Raw genomic sequence first — 12,275 nt, forward strand, 5'->3', positions numbered from 1 at the left:
TTTGGTAGGGGAATTCCACTGCATGTGCACACCATTCTCGGAAACCTCTACTTCCTTGTCCCTCCAATGCTCAATCCTATTATTTATGCAGTGAAAACCAAAGAGTTTCGGGACAAATTGACCAAATATGGGTGCTGGAAGAAGGAGTTTATAACCATTACTCTGGTCAGAGGCCTGTCTGATCATTCAGCAGTGGTGGGTATGAGGAAAAATTGTTAAGTGGAGGCAGTTCCTGGGGGAATTGGCTAGTGATAGAAAGGTGTCATATTGGCAGATCAAGTGCCTGAATCCTTGGATAAAAAGACTATGTCACAGGAGACTTCTTTCCTCTCAATAATTCCAAAGGAAAGCCATGACCCCATGAAATTAAAATAATGACATATTCTCTCCATTCTTGACATGGTAATTGGACAAATTATATGAGAACACGTTTGTAAGAAGACTTTGAAAAACAACCCTTGCTGAACTCATGTGAGATAAGGTGTAATAGTTCCCTATGCAGATAACATAAACCAAACAATAACATGCTCACCACATTGCCATGCAAGGCCCAGGTGTATTGAGTTGTGAGTGTGCATTTGTATTCATGTGTTTAACTGGAAGTTGAAGGCAGAGATTGGAGGCTGTGAGAAAGGACAAGAAATAGTAAATTCGTATTTGTAGTCACTGCTTTATTTTCTCTGCTAGCTGACCTTACATTTGGATAATGAAACTTGGTTGCTTCTATGAAGACCCAAGGAATATGCACAGGAGACATAATCTGCAAGTCTCAGACACCTTCCAGAGGAAAAGGAAAAAATGGAGAAGCTCCTGACCTTAAAGGTTTATATGCATTTGAACTGATTTCTTACTTGTAGAAACTCCCAGAGTTTCTCCTCCTCCTCCCAACAAATTTACTGTTTGACAAGATTCTCTTACCTAAAAAAAAAAAAACAACTTCTGAGGGTCTCCTGCTAATGGTCATAGTTGTAAATATCTATTGTATACTGGAAACCTTTGAATGCAGACCTCTGTAAGCAATTTCGGTCAGTGCTCAGAACAACGTTCTGATCAGGTTCTCCTGGCAGCTGTGGAGCTCAGGTCCTGTGCCCAGATGTGAAACTTCATTAAATTCAAATGATATTGTTTCTTGTTCTAGACAGTTATTGTAAATATGGTGAATACTATAAGATGCATGAATCTTGAAAATGGAAAGGTTCGAGTGTTGTTCATCATACTATACAACTAATATATGAGGCAGAATTCAGTTAAAAAAGATGCTTATGTAAAGCCACAGGTCACTATTTAACTGAGACTCTTTCAATAGTTTACCTGGAGGGAAAGAAGTGAAACTTCTCCAGACTGTTGTACCTGCTATAAGAAATAATAGCAAATGTTTCCAGGACTCTGACCAATTTGATAACAAGGGCTAGGACATTTCAGAACTTGAAATAAAGGGAACAACCTTTAGGAGAAAAGAAAATGAGGATTGACTAGGAAGGGCCTATTCTATGAATGGAAGAAACAGGAGTCATAGGATTGAGGAAGAGTCCTGCCTGTCCAAAGGAGGGCCAAGCTCAGAGAGTTAATCCTCCACAAAATATAGACACAATTCAAACCAAAGCAAAACCACTCAACACAATGTTTAATGATTAGTGTTCTAAATGACTAATACATGACTATAGTGAAAGAGCCTGAGGCACTCATTAGCCTGAAGAGCTGTGGTAACAGGAGGCTTAATTTTTGCTGAGCTCTGAGAAGAATTTTCTTTTAATCTGATTTGAATGAATGAGATACTGGAGGGAATCCACATACTAGAAATAGTTTTTCACTTTGGTTTGGTGAGATATTCCGTAAACATGAGAAGCCTTATTTTGGTTTTCTGTTTTGATGAAATTATGGGTTAAAAGTTTATTAAGGTATAAACACAACACATCTTGGGAAAATGTGCTGGGAACACTAGCAGCAGCATCTGGTTCTCTGAAAACTTAGGGAACTGAAAATCAGAGAAGGTATGGAAAGGAAGCCTGACTTTTTGTTTTTTTTTTTTCACACTGGTCTTTTTTCCTTCTTCACAAGTGTTATTAATCCTATGGTCGATAGTGTTTACTGCAGCATGACCTTGATTTCTCTCCTGTGGCCTTGCTGGAAACATGACAGATGATGTTACTGGACAGAGAACTGGTTCTGAACTCAGGTTTAGCTGCCTGCCTCTTGGAAAATCTATGTGGGAGAGATAAGTGATGGTGGGAGGGGAAAGTTTGCTTTATTCCAGAAGCAGGCAACCTGGGAAAATGGTGGACTAATGTCTCAGAGACCATCTTTCCTGTCTAGGTATAACTAGAGGGTTTTAAAGGAAGTCATGAGAAAGGTGGGGGAAGGGGGATATGTGCAGGAGAAGCAAGTGCCCAGGCACTTAGTTCTATGCAGACATGACCCTGAACAGACCTGTTGGCATCCTGGCAGCTGTTTTGAATATAATTAGGACTTATTTTGAAGGAAATTTCTGGTCCTTTACTCCCGATTGGGAGCGGTGGTCTGCAATTGTCAAGGAAAGTCAAGTAGGTCTGCTACAGACCAAAGGACTATGTCAGTACCCAAGGAGTGCATTAGCTTACCACAGTTAACCCTTAATACCGGGTGCAGTGCTGATACATGAATAATATGTTAACTGACTAGTTTACCCTTCACACTTATAGAATTGTTCCTAGCCATGGAAACATTAGAACAATGTTCATATTATTGATATCCTTTCAAGCTTAACTCACTTTCTGCTTGGCTGTCAGGTCTTTGGAGGCTAAATGAATGCCAAGACCTCTTTTTTTTCTTTATCTTCACTGAGGAACTTTTGCCTTGTGATGTCCTAAGTCCCTCAAAACAAATTATAGATAATTATGCAAATGACCAAATAATGGTCTTATAAATAATTTTCTCATAAACCATGAGGGAGGCAACATGTCTGAATGGAGCCTCAGGCATCAGGGCAGAAGAAGCTGAACAAGCAAACTCTAGCTGGACTTTTTTGACTCGGTTTTATGTCTGTCTTACAGCTAATTCTACAGGGCTCTTGGCTCCACCCTGTGGGAGACGGTTCTAACTCCCCATTTCATGGTTTCGCCCTTAGTTATCCTTACTTTTTCATGAATGGTAGCATATGTTTGTAGCTGAGTAGTTCTTACCCCTCACGGATTCATTTTAAATTTTGTTTAGAAATAGGGTCATTTCTGCTTCAAAATCCAATCTTGTATTTGCCTTATTACATTATGCAATTGACCCTATGATGACTTTGTGCTTAAAATGATTAGATAGAAAGCATTACAATGATTTAAATATTTCAAAGTGACAAAGCTTCATCATATGTTTGTCTTGTGCATGATCTGAGTTACCCTGAAACAGGTAGTAAGTCAGGAACAGGTAGCTTCCTGTTAATATATGTTTGTTTGTTTTTAATGTAAATTTCATGGTCACAGAAGTGTTTTGAATTAAGCATCTGGACGCATGTTTACCTTTGCAATAAAACCTTCCGTGATATGTATTTCAACAGTCTCCACATCCTGAGTCTGTATGTGATCTTCAGGTTCCCCTTCATTTTTGTTATAATAATCATACAATAATCTAACTGATATTGTGAATATGTTGCACTGCCATTGCATTTAAAAAATCCTGGTGAAAAGACAAATTTCTAGGTTAAAGTGGTGTACAAAGATACTGAGTATGTTAGGTCACTTTCAGTAGCAAGACATTCTTTACAAACAGACACAGAATTTAGAAATTAGGAAATAGAAAGCCAAAGCAAATATGAACTTTCCACCAAGACAAGGAAAGATGATCAGGGATCATCTATAGAAAAATCTTGTGTGGCTGATGAATTTGAACACAAATGTGAAAGTCATCAGGAGACCTGGGACATAAGAGGGATTGTGTTTAAACAGACACAGAATGAGCCATCTTGGCCTCTTCCTTTCTTAGTTCATAGCTCCGCTTAACTGACTGAGCCACCCAGGTGCTCCTGTTCATAGCTCCATGAAAGCACAAACATTGATTCTTCATGCAGCCAAAAGACAACAAAACAAAATAAAACAAAACTGAACAAAACAACCTAGCCCAAATGTAGGAAACTACCACACACAAACAAATGTATTTGTTTCATAGCTCATTTAAAGATACAGCTGGGTCTTGGATGGTTGGGCAAAGGCACTGCCAGTTGTTCTCACTGTTTATTTATTCACAGGTATATTGTTTGCACTCATAGTCTATGCAGGTCCTCTGCAAAAGCATTTGGCCACCTTGTGCCGTATTTCCTTCATTTTTATGCCATAGATGATGGGGTTGAGCACTGAGGGTAGAAGAAGGTAGAGATTGGCAAGCAGAACATGAACATGAGGTGGGATATTGTGACCAATGCGATGAGTGAGAGACGAAAAGAGTGCAGGCACATAAGTGACAAGAATGACAAAGAGGTGGGCTGAACAGGTGTTGAGAGCTTTGCAGGTAGCATCTTGAGAATTGAGGCGTACCACAACCTGAAGGATGAAGCCATAAGAGAAGCCAATGAGCAGCAGATCAAGGCCAACCACGAGCAGAATCACAAAGAGCCCGTAGATACGGTTAGGTCTAGTATGGTCACAGGCCATTTTCACCACAGCCATGTGGTCACAGTAGGTATGAGGAATGACCGTGTGGCAGAATTTCAACCTTTGAAGTAGAAGTGGCATTGGTAGAATAAGAATCACACCCTTGGCTAGAGCCACCAGTCCCAGGCGTCCAACTAAGGAATGGCTCAGAATTGTGTTATAGCGTAATGGCTCACACACAGCCACGAAGCGGTCAAAGGCCATTGCAACAAGTAGGGCTGATCGTACCACAGATGCTCCATGGATGAAAAACATTTGGGTGAAACAGGTATTGGCAGCTATGTCCCCATCACTGAACCAGAAGAGGCAGAGGAGCTTGGGCAACAGAGCCAGAGTAGATATGAGGTCAGCCACCATCAGCAAGGCTAGGAGCCGGTACATTGGTGTGCGAAATGTGGGCTCTGTGGCCACCAGAAAGAGGATAGCACCATTGCCAATGAGGATAGCCAAGAACATGGAGGAGAAAGGAAGAGATAAACACAAGTGCCATGACTCTAAGCCTGGTATGCCCATCAAAGTGAAGGTCAGGATGCTGGAATGGTTGAAGGTTAGCATCGTAGATACTGTTGATGGTTGTTAAATGAAACTTAGACACCTGTCAATGAGACATGAATGGTGGGTTGTTTTTACCAGTTTCGCTTTTTCTGACTTGCTGAGAAGGGAAAGATGGAAAAATATCTCTTTGGAAACATGGAGTCTGCATCTGACTTCAGATCTATCTCTAAACACCTATATTATCTTCACACTCATTTCTTTGTGAGCTGAGCCTCAGGCTTCTTTTCTGGATAGAGGACGTTGTAGTGGCCTTTACTCTTACCTGCCCCAGTTTAGCAAATCTATACTTTAAACAATTTTTCTGTATTTCTGAGTAGGAAAAAGAGAAAACATTTTTATTGATTAAATGATAAAAATTTTTGATACAAGATCCATGATCATATCATTGAGAAGCTTCCCAATTAGAGAAGAAACATATTTACTCTCTCCTTCTTGCAGGAGGGCTGAGCTGTTGGGGGAAATTTCCCTTGAGTTTCATTGCTATTATGTATTGTCCATCTTTCAGAAATCCACTCTATGGTTATGATCTTGTTTCTCCTTCTGGGTTCCTCTATTTTTCAGACAACATGTGAAAAATATATTGTTCAAATAAGAATACTCTTAGATGGTTGCTTCCCACTTGATGGACAGTCCTTTGAAAATTTCCTTTTGCATGAATTGTGCATTTTTCTTCATTTACAACTGGCCCTCATTCATATATAGATTGAGTTGTGTTTAACCATGAGGCATTTACTTCAAATTAGCCCACTGTCTTCTTTCTTTCTTCAGTTTCTATTATGAATTAGCAGAATTTCTCTTTCCTGCCAAAGACCTTCAATAGACACTCTAAGCAGTAAAATAAGAGCCACTTCTACAAATACCTGCCTGTGCTGTATCTATTTTTTTCATCTCCCATATTGTCCATTTCATCTATTTTTTAGGTTATGCAAATCCAATTTGTGCCTATAGCCACTACTCATAGTACCACATTTTAGGGAACTTAATATTATCATGTAAAATGATATTAAGAAAGTCTCTGAAGCAGTTGCACTAATGGAGATGATTTGTGATTCCTATAAGAAGCAGGTATGCATATATTTGCATTATGGTGGAAATTTGTATTAAACGTAGGCTTCTAAGAGGAAGTTATTTAAAAAAATAGTTTATTTTGAGAGAGAGAGAGAGAGAGAGAGAGAGAGAGCTAGAGAGAGAAAGTATGGGCCAGGGAGAGGGGCAGAGGGAGAGAGAGAGAAAATATTAAGCAGGATCCATGCTCAGTGCAGAGCTCGATGCAGGGCTCTATCCCATGACCCTGTGATCATCATCTGAGCCCAAATCAAGAGTCAACACTCAACCGACTGAACCATCTAGGCTCCCCAGAAGCTAATTTTTATAATAGAGGTATGTGTGGGGAGGAAGGCAACTGGGACCAATAACCCAAAATAAAGAATCTTTGCTCAGATAAAGTTAACACTGTCACTAGCATTTTGTAGAATATGCTAGATGGAATAGTCCTTTTGGGAAAGTAGTGATACAAGTTGCACTTTAAAGGGAGTTTGCTCTCTTGCCTGTGTAAACACTGACAACAGCTAGCTCTGATACAATCAGGCAACATCCCAGCTGGAATTTGCTGAAGAGGATCTGTAGGTCCTGTCCAATACAAGGAGAGCTTAAGATGAAAACAGAGACATTTGTCTAGTCATAAGACTAGGAGCTTCTTATTTAGAAGTTCATTGTAGAGCATACACCCTGAGAATTGTTTGTGTCACTAAGTAATACTATCAAAGGATGTCATTTTTATTACACAATTCAGGGAAAATGCCCGGATATTTAGGTACACCTTTAGAACATATGATTCCAGAAATGCATGTCTCAGGTTATCTGGAGCATTACTGAAATGCATTCTGTACTTCAGCTCTGTACCACACACCAGGACAGGACCCTAAGGACTTACCTACATGTAGCAGGAACACAATTAAATTTGTTTATACTAAAAATTTCATGCATGATTCAAAACCTATAGGCATGCCTCATTCTAGTTCGCATTCTAGAATTTGAGTTCATTCATTATTATTACTCCTGTTTTTACATAATCAAATTTATACAATTTTCATACAATTTATACAATTCTTGTTTTCATAAATTAGTTTATATGAACCAATACAAAAGATTAAAGATTTCCTTTGCTTTTCATATAGGTATCTGACCCTAACTGACTACTACAGTTAAAATTTTTATGATCTGACAGTTAAAACTCAGAGAACAGCACCCTTTACAAATTATTCTTAGTCATATTTAATTCAATTAAAATGTGACACTCAAAGTCAATTTGTTAAATTTGCTACAAAAAGATTACACACAATTTATGTTGCTATATTCTTCCACATTCTTGAAATTTGACTAGGTTTGGTTTTCCAAGTATTCAAAAGAGAGAATAACTGATAGGGCATTAACTAGTGTCTATGTATTCCAGAGCTAATAAGACCCAGAGGCAGAATGGGAATGGAAATATGAAGAGAGAGATGGGAGGCACTATTAAAGAGACAGAAAAATCTGAGGCACCTGGGTGGCTCAGTTGGTTGACCTTCTAACTCTTGATTTCAGCTCATGTCATGATCTCACAGTTTGTGGGATCAAGCCCTGTGCAGAGCTCTGTGCTGATGGCCCAGAGCCTGTTTGGGATTCTCTCTTTCCCTTTCTCTTTGCCTCTCCTCCACTCTCTCTTTCTCCCTCTCTCTCAAAATAAACATTAAAACAATAAATTAGATCTAAACGAAATAATTAAATTCTATCTGAACACCCATTTTCCCCTCGGATACCTTCAGAACAAGTCTCATTATAGCTCTCATCCTTGTTTACTGTTGCCATCTTAAGGCAACTTAGCCTGCCTTGTCAGCCCTTATCATCAGAATTTCAATCACCAAATAGTTATGAAATCTCCTAATTATATTCAGTTCCCACCTACCCATCACTTCCCAAATTGTCATACTGTACTTTTTGGAATTTATAGATTGTTGTCAAAAAATTTCTTTTCATTGAAAATTCACTTTAGTTTCTTCCTCTAACAGAAACCAGACTATGTTCTGAGCATATTGTATTCTGTGCAACCACATCAAATGGAAGATGTTTCTTTTTTTTTTAATTTTTATGCTTTTTATTTATTTTTGAGAGACAGAGACAGTGCGAGCAGTGGAGGGTCAGAAAGAGAGGGAGATACAGAATCTGAAGCAGGCTCCAGGCTGTGAGCTAGCTGTCAGCACAGAGCCCAATGCGGGGCTCGAACTCATGAACTGTGAGATCATGACCTGAGCTGAAGCTAGACACTTAACTGACTGAGCCACCCAGGCGCTCCTTAAGATGTTTCCATTTGTTGCTCACAGACATTTTAGAGTCTAAAATTGAGGAATGTGTTAGAGGCCTAATACTCTTTATTGTACTTTCCAGATCTTTATCTTTCCACCTGGCAAACACAGGACCTTTGAAATTCAGGCTGTCAGATCATGCTGCCTTTCCCTACTCTCTTAGCAATTACCTATTATACCTTCAGCCTCCTTCCCTATCAAGTTATGTTTTTGTATCTTTCTTACTGCCTGTTCCTCTGTTACTACTTCTGCCATAATGTTTGTCTATAATTAGTTCATATAGATAAGCTGATAAAAAGCTTAGTCTTTTATTTCTTGACCTCAATTACCAATGGTCTTTTTGTCTACTTCAGCCATTCACAGTATCAGAAATAGAGCACTAGAATAGCCATCTTTAATATTTTTTTTGAGAGAGAGAGAGAGAGAGAGAGAGAGAGAGAGAGAGAGAGAGCAAGCAGGGGAGGGGCAGAGAGAGAGGGAGAAGGAGAGAATCCTAAGTATGCTCTATGCTCAGAATACAGCCTGACACAGGGCTCGATCCCATGACCCTAAGATCATGACCTGAGCTACACTCAAGAGTCCGACACTTAACCAACTGAGAGACCCAGCTGCCATCCTTTTAAATAGCCATCTTTAAAATCTTGTTCCAAGGATCCATTCTCTTATACTTAAGCTTACATTTCTCCTGTTGACCCTCCCCAGTACCTTCCAATTCTATAATTCCCTGATATAAGGCTTTCTAGTGCATCAATGCTACCATGTTTTCCTACTGCCACCTTACCTCCTCACAGGTTAGAAAATATATTCCATCAGTGTAATCACTTCTTTGTGCTTATATTCCACATCTTCTTTCTTATTCCCCTAACTGTATTAATATAATAAAGGACCAATCCTTGTTAAATCCAACTTGGTTTTATATCTATACCTGAGCAACTGAACATAACTTCCAAAAAACATGCATCATCATCACTGATTCTGGTTTACACAGTCCTTAGGTGAGTTCTCAGTATAGCCAGGCAACCATAACATATTTCTATTCATACTTCATCCTGTTAGACATTTTACAACTTTTCTTGTTATCTCCCAATATGCATACTTCCTTCCTCAAAATTCAGAAGGTGATCTTTCTTTTTAATAAGAAAAACAAGAAGCCCAAAGATACTTTATTCATTTTCCCGCCACAAAATAGCACTTACCGCATTGGTACTTACCGCATTGGTACTTACCGCATTGGTGCCCATACATTGTACCTTCCTATTACAATAGATGCTCTCCTCGTTCCTATTTAAAGTTTACTCATCTTCTGATGGAATCACACTTCCTTTCCTTCATGCAAAAACCTGTTCCTGCAATTGTACTACTCTATTGGCCAGTGGATTTTCCCTTTTTCTGTGACACTTCTGACTATTCTCATGTACACCACAACCATTCTAGCCCCTACACATTTTGTTTTCATTTGGACTACTAAAATAACCTACTCACTGGTCTTTCTGCTTCTCTTTCATCTACATATTATTTATTGCCTAATAAATCACTTAATAGAGTGGCCTTATTATCTTTAAAAACTTAAATAACATAATAGTATAATTCTCAATAGCTTCCTATTGTATAAGGAGTAAAATCAAGTCTTTGCCATGGTGGACAAGGCACTCTGAAGTACTCCAATCATGAATATTCATGACACTCATGATATACAAAGTATCCTTCAGCCTTATCTCACCTCTTCAGCTTCAAGCTTCTATCTCTCTCCGTTTGCTCACTTCACTCTTGGCCATTTTTCCCTATTTTAAGCACGCTAAGTTTGTTCCTGCCTTAAAGTGTTTCCATCTCCTCACACACCTTCAAATGATCCACTTCCTAACTTTACGTGAATCTGTGAAAATATAATTGCTTCTTAAGCTTCTATTTTTCACCATACTAAACCACATACCATCTGCTGAAACAGTCATTTTTTTCTTTCTCCCCCTGATATCTTCATATTTCTTAGTCAAAAGAGTAGTTCACAGTCTTAGCTGCATATTAGAAACATTTGAGGAGTTTTAAATTTTCTGATATTTAGAAAACTTTTCAAACTTTCAACAAGCTTTTAAAATACAGATGGCTGAGTTTCATCATATTTAAGGTATATTTAAGTAATAGTGAGAGATTCACTGTGACTTTTCTGTCAAGGACATGGAATTCTGGAGATAATGTCAGAAGTGGATCCATGAGTGATGATTCCTTTGCCTAAAATGCTTCCACATTCCTTTCTTCTTTTCTTGACAAAACTTCTATCCTCACTTTTCTGTCTTCCTTCAAATCATGGATCTGCCTATGTCTGTGTTGATTGCATAGCACTTCAGCTAACTTTCCTTTCTTTAAGCAATTCCTATCATTTAACTTGCATTTATTAAGTACTCACTATGAGTCAGGATTTGTATATCAACGCTATTTTGTCATATCTGACAATGTTTCTGCATTGTTTCAAAACCATTAATTCTTGAATCTTTACTCCCTCATCCTCCACATCCTCTGTAAACCTGCTCAGTTTGCAGAAATGAGGCATTATTTTCAGGGTATCTGAGGTAGAGGTTGCTGTGTGACTAACAAATTAATGCCAGTTAAATAAAATTAGTGGGGGCTACAGATAGAAGGCATTTAGGGAAAATAATCCAACTGAAAAAAGAGATAGGGATAGTTTTAATGATTAAAATTAACTTACCTAGAAATCTTCTACTACATTCCTCTTATCCCTCTTCTCTTCTGATAACCAGAGCCTTGTTATTTGAGGTCAAAAATTAAATCTGCCTATTTCATGTTTTATGACACATTATTTTTCTTTTTTTGCTGAGCTGATTTTAGCTCCTGGACAGGGGATCCCTGCCCACCCTGGCTCTCCTCATGAAATCATTCCCAGGACAAACATACAAGATTTCTTGTTGCAGTGGACCAAAACTCTTACACTATATAAGGGAAATTTTGAACTCCATGATTTCATCACCCCAAACTCAAGGCACAAATTTGACTCTCCATAAGTCAAGGAAATAGGAAAAGGAAAAAGAAATAGATCATTAGGGGATCCCACTGGGCCTGATACTTGAAGAACAGGGCCTGAAGAGTGGTTCTCAGAGGAAAAGGGACAATTTTGACCACTCCCACTTTTTATGTAATGATGATGTTATGTGACTTCCCTCTATTTGGTATTTGCCTATAGATATAACTTTAACCCTGTCATGGGGAGCTTTGGATAAAGTCATGCCTCAACTAGATAATAGTCTATACTCCTCATGCAAAAACAATTACTGCTGCTTTTGAGGAAACCCAGGTACCTCTGTGACATTATAAGGGGAGCACAAAGTACTGATTTAGCCAATAATAATTTACTATCAAAAGAGAATAGGGGTGCCTAGATGGCTCAGTTGGTTAAGCATCCAACTTCAGCTCAGGTCATCATCTCACTGTCTATGAGTTTGAGCTCTGCGTTGGCCTCTGTGCTAACAGCTCAGAGCCAAGAGCCTGGTTGGGATTCTGTTCTCCCTCTCTCTCTGCCCTTCCACTAATCACACATGTGCACTCTCTTTCTCTCTCTCTCACTCACTATCACTCTCTCAAAAATAAACATTAAAAAAAAAGAATAAAATTCTCTAAATAAACACTACCTTTGGAAGACACAAAGAAGGTCATTTTGTATACAAATGCCTCTGTAATGAATTTCTCTGTTTAACTACTATTGAAAAGGATATAACAGGGGTACCTGGGTGGCTCAGTCAGTTAAGTGTCTGACTTT

At 38.7% G+C, this 12,275-nt stretch overlaps 1 protein-coding gene across 1 annotated transcript; it reads right to left on the bottom strand.

Moving 5' to 3' along the window:
- Window positions 1-4,232: 4,232 nt before the first annotated feature.
- On the bottom strand, window positions 4,233-5,168 carry LOC115272585 (putative olfactory receptor 52P1). The gene has a single exon (XM_029915617.1). It carries the CDS (start codon window positions 5,166-5,168, stop codon window positions 4,233-4,235), a length of 936 nt encoding a protein of 311 aa, XP_029771477.1.
- Window positions 5,169-12,275: the final 7,107 nt, after the last annotated feature.

Source organism: Suricata suricatta, chromosome 11, assembly GCF_006229205.1.
Source record: "Suricata suricatta isolate VVHF042 chromosome 11, meerkat_22Aug2017_6uvM2_HiC, whole genome shotgun sequence".
Classification (NCBI taxonomy): Eukaryota; Metazoa; Chordata; class Mammalia; order Carnivora; family Herpestidae; genus Suricata; species Suricata suricatta.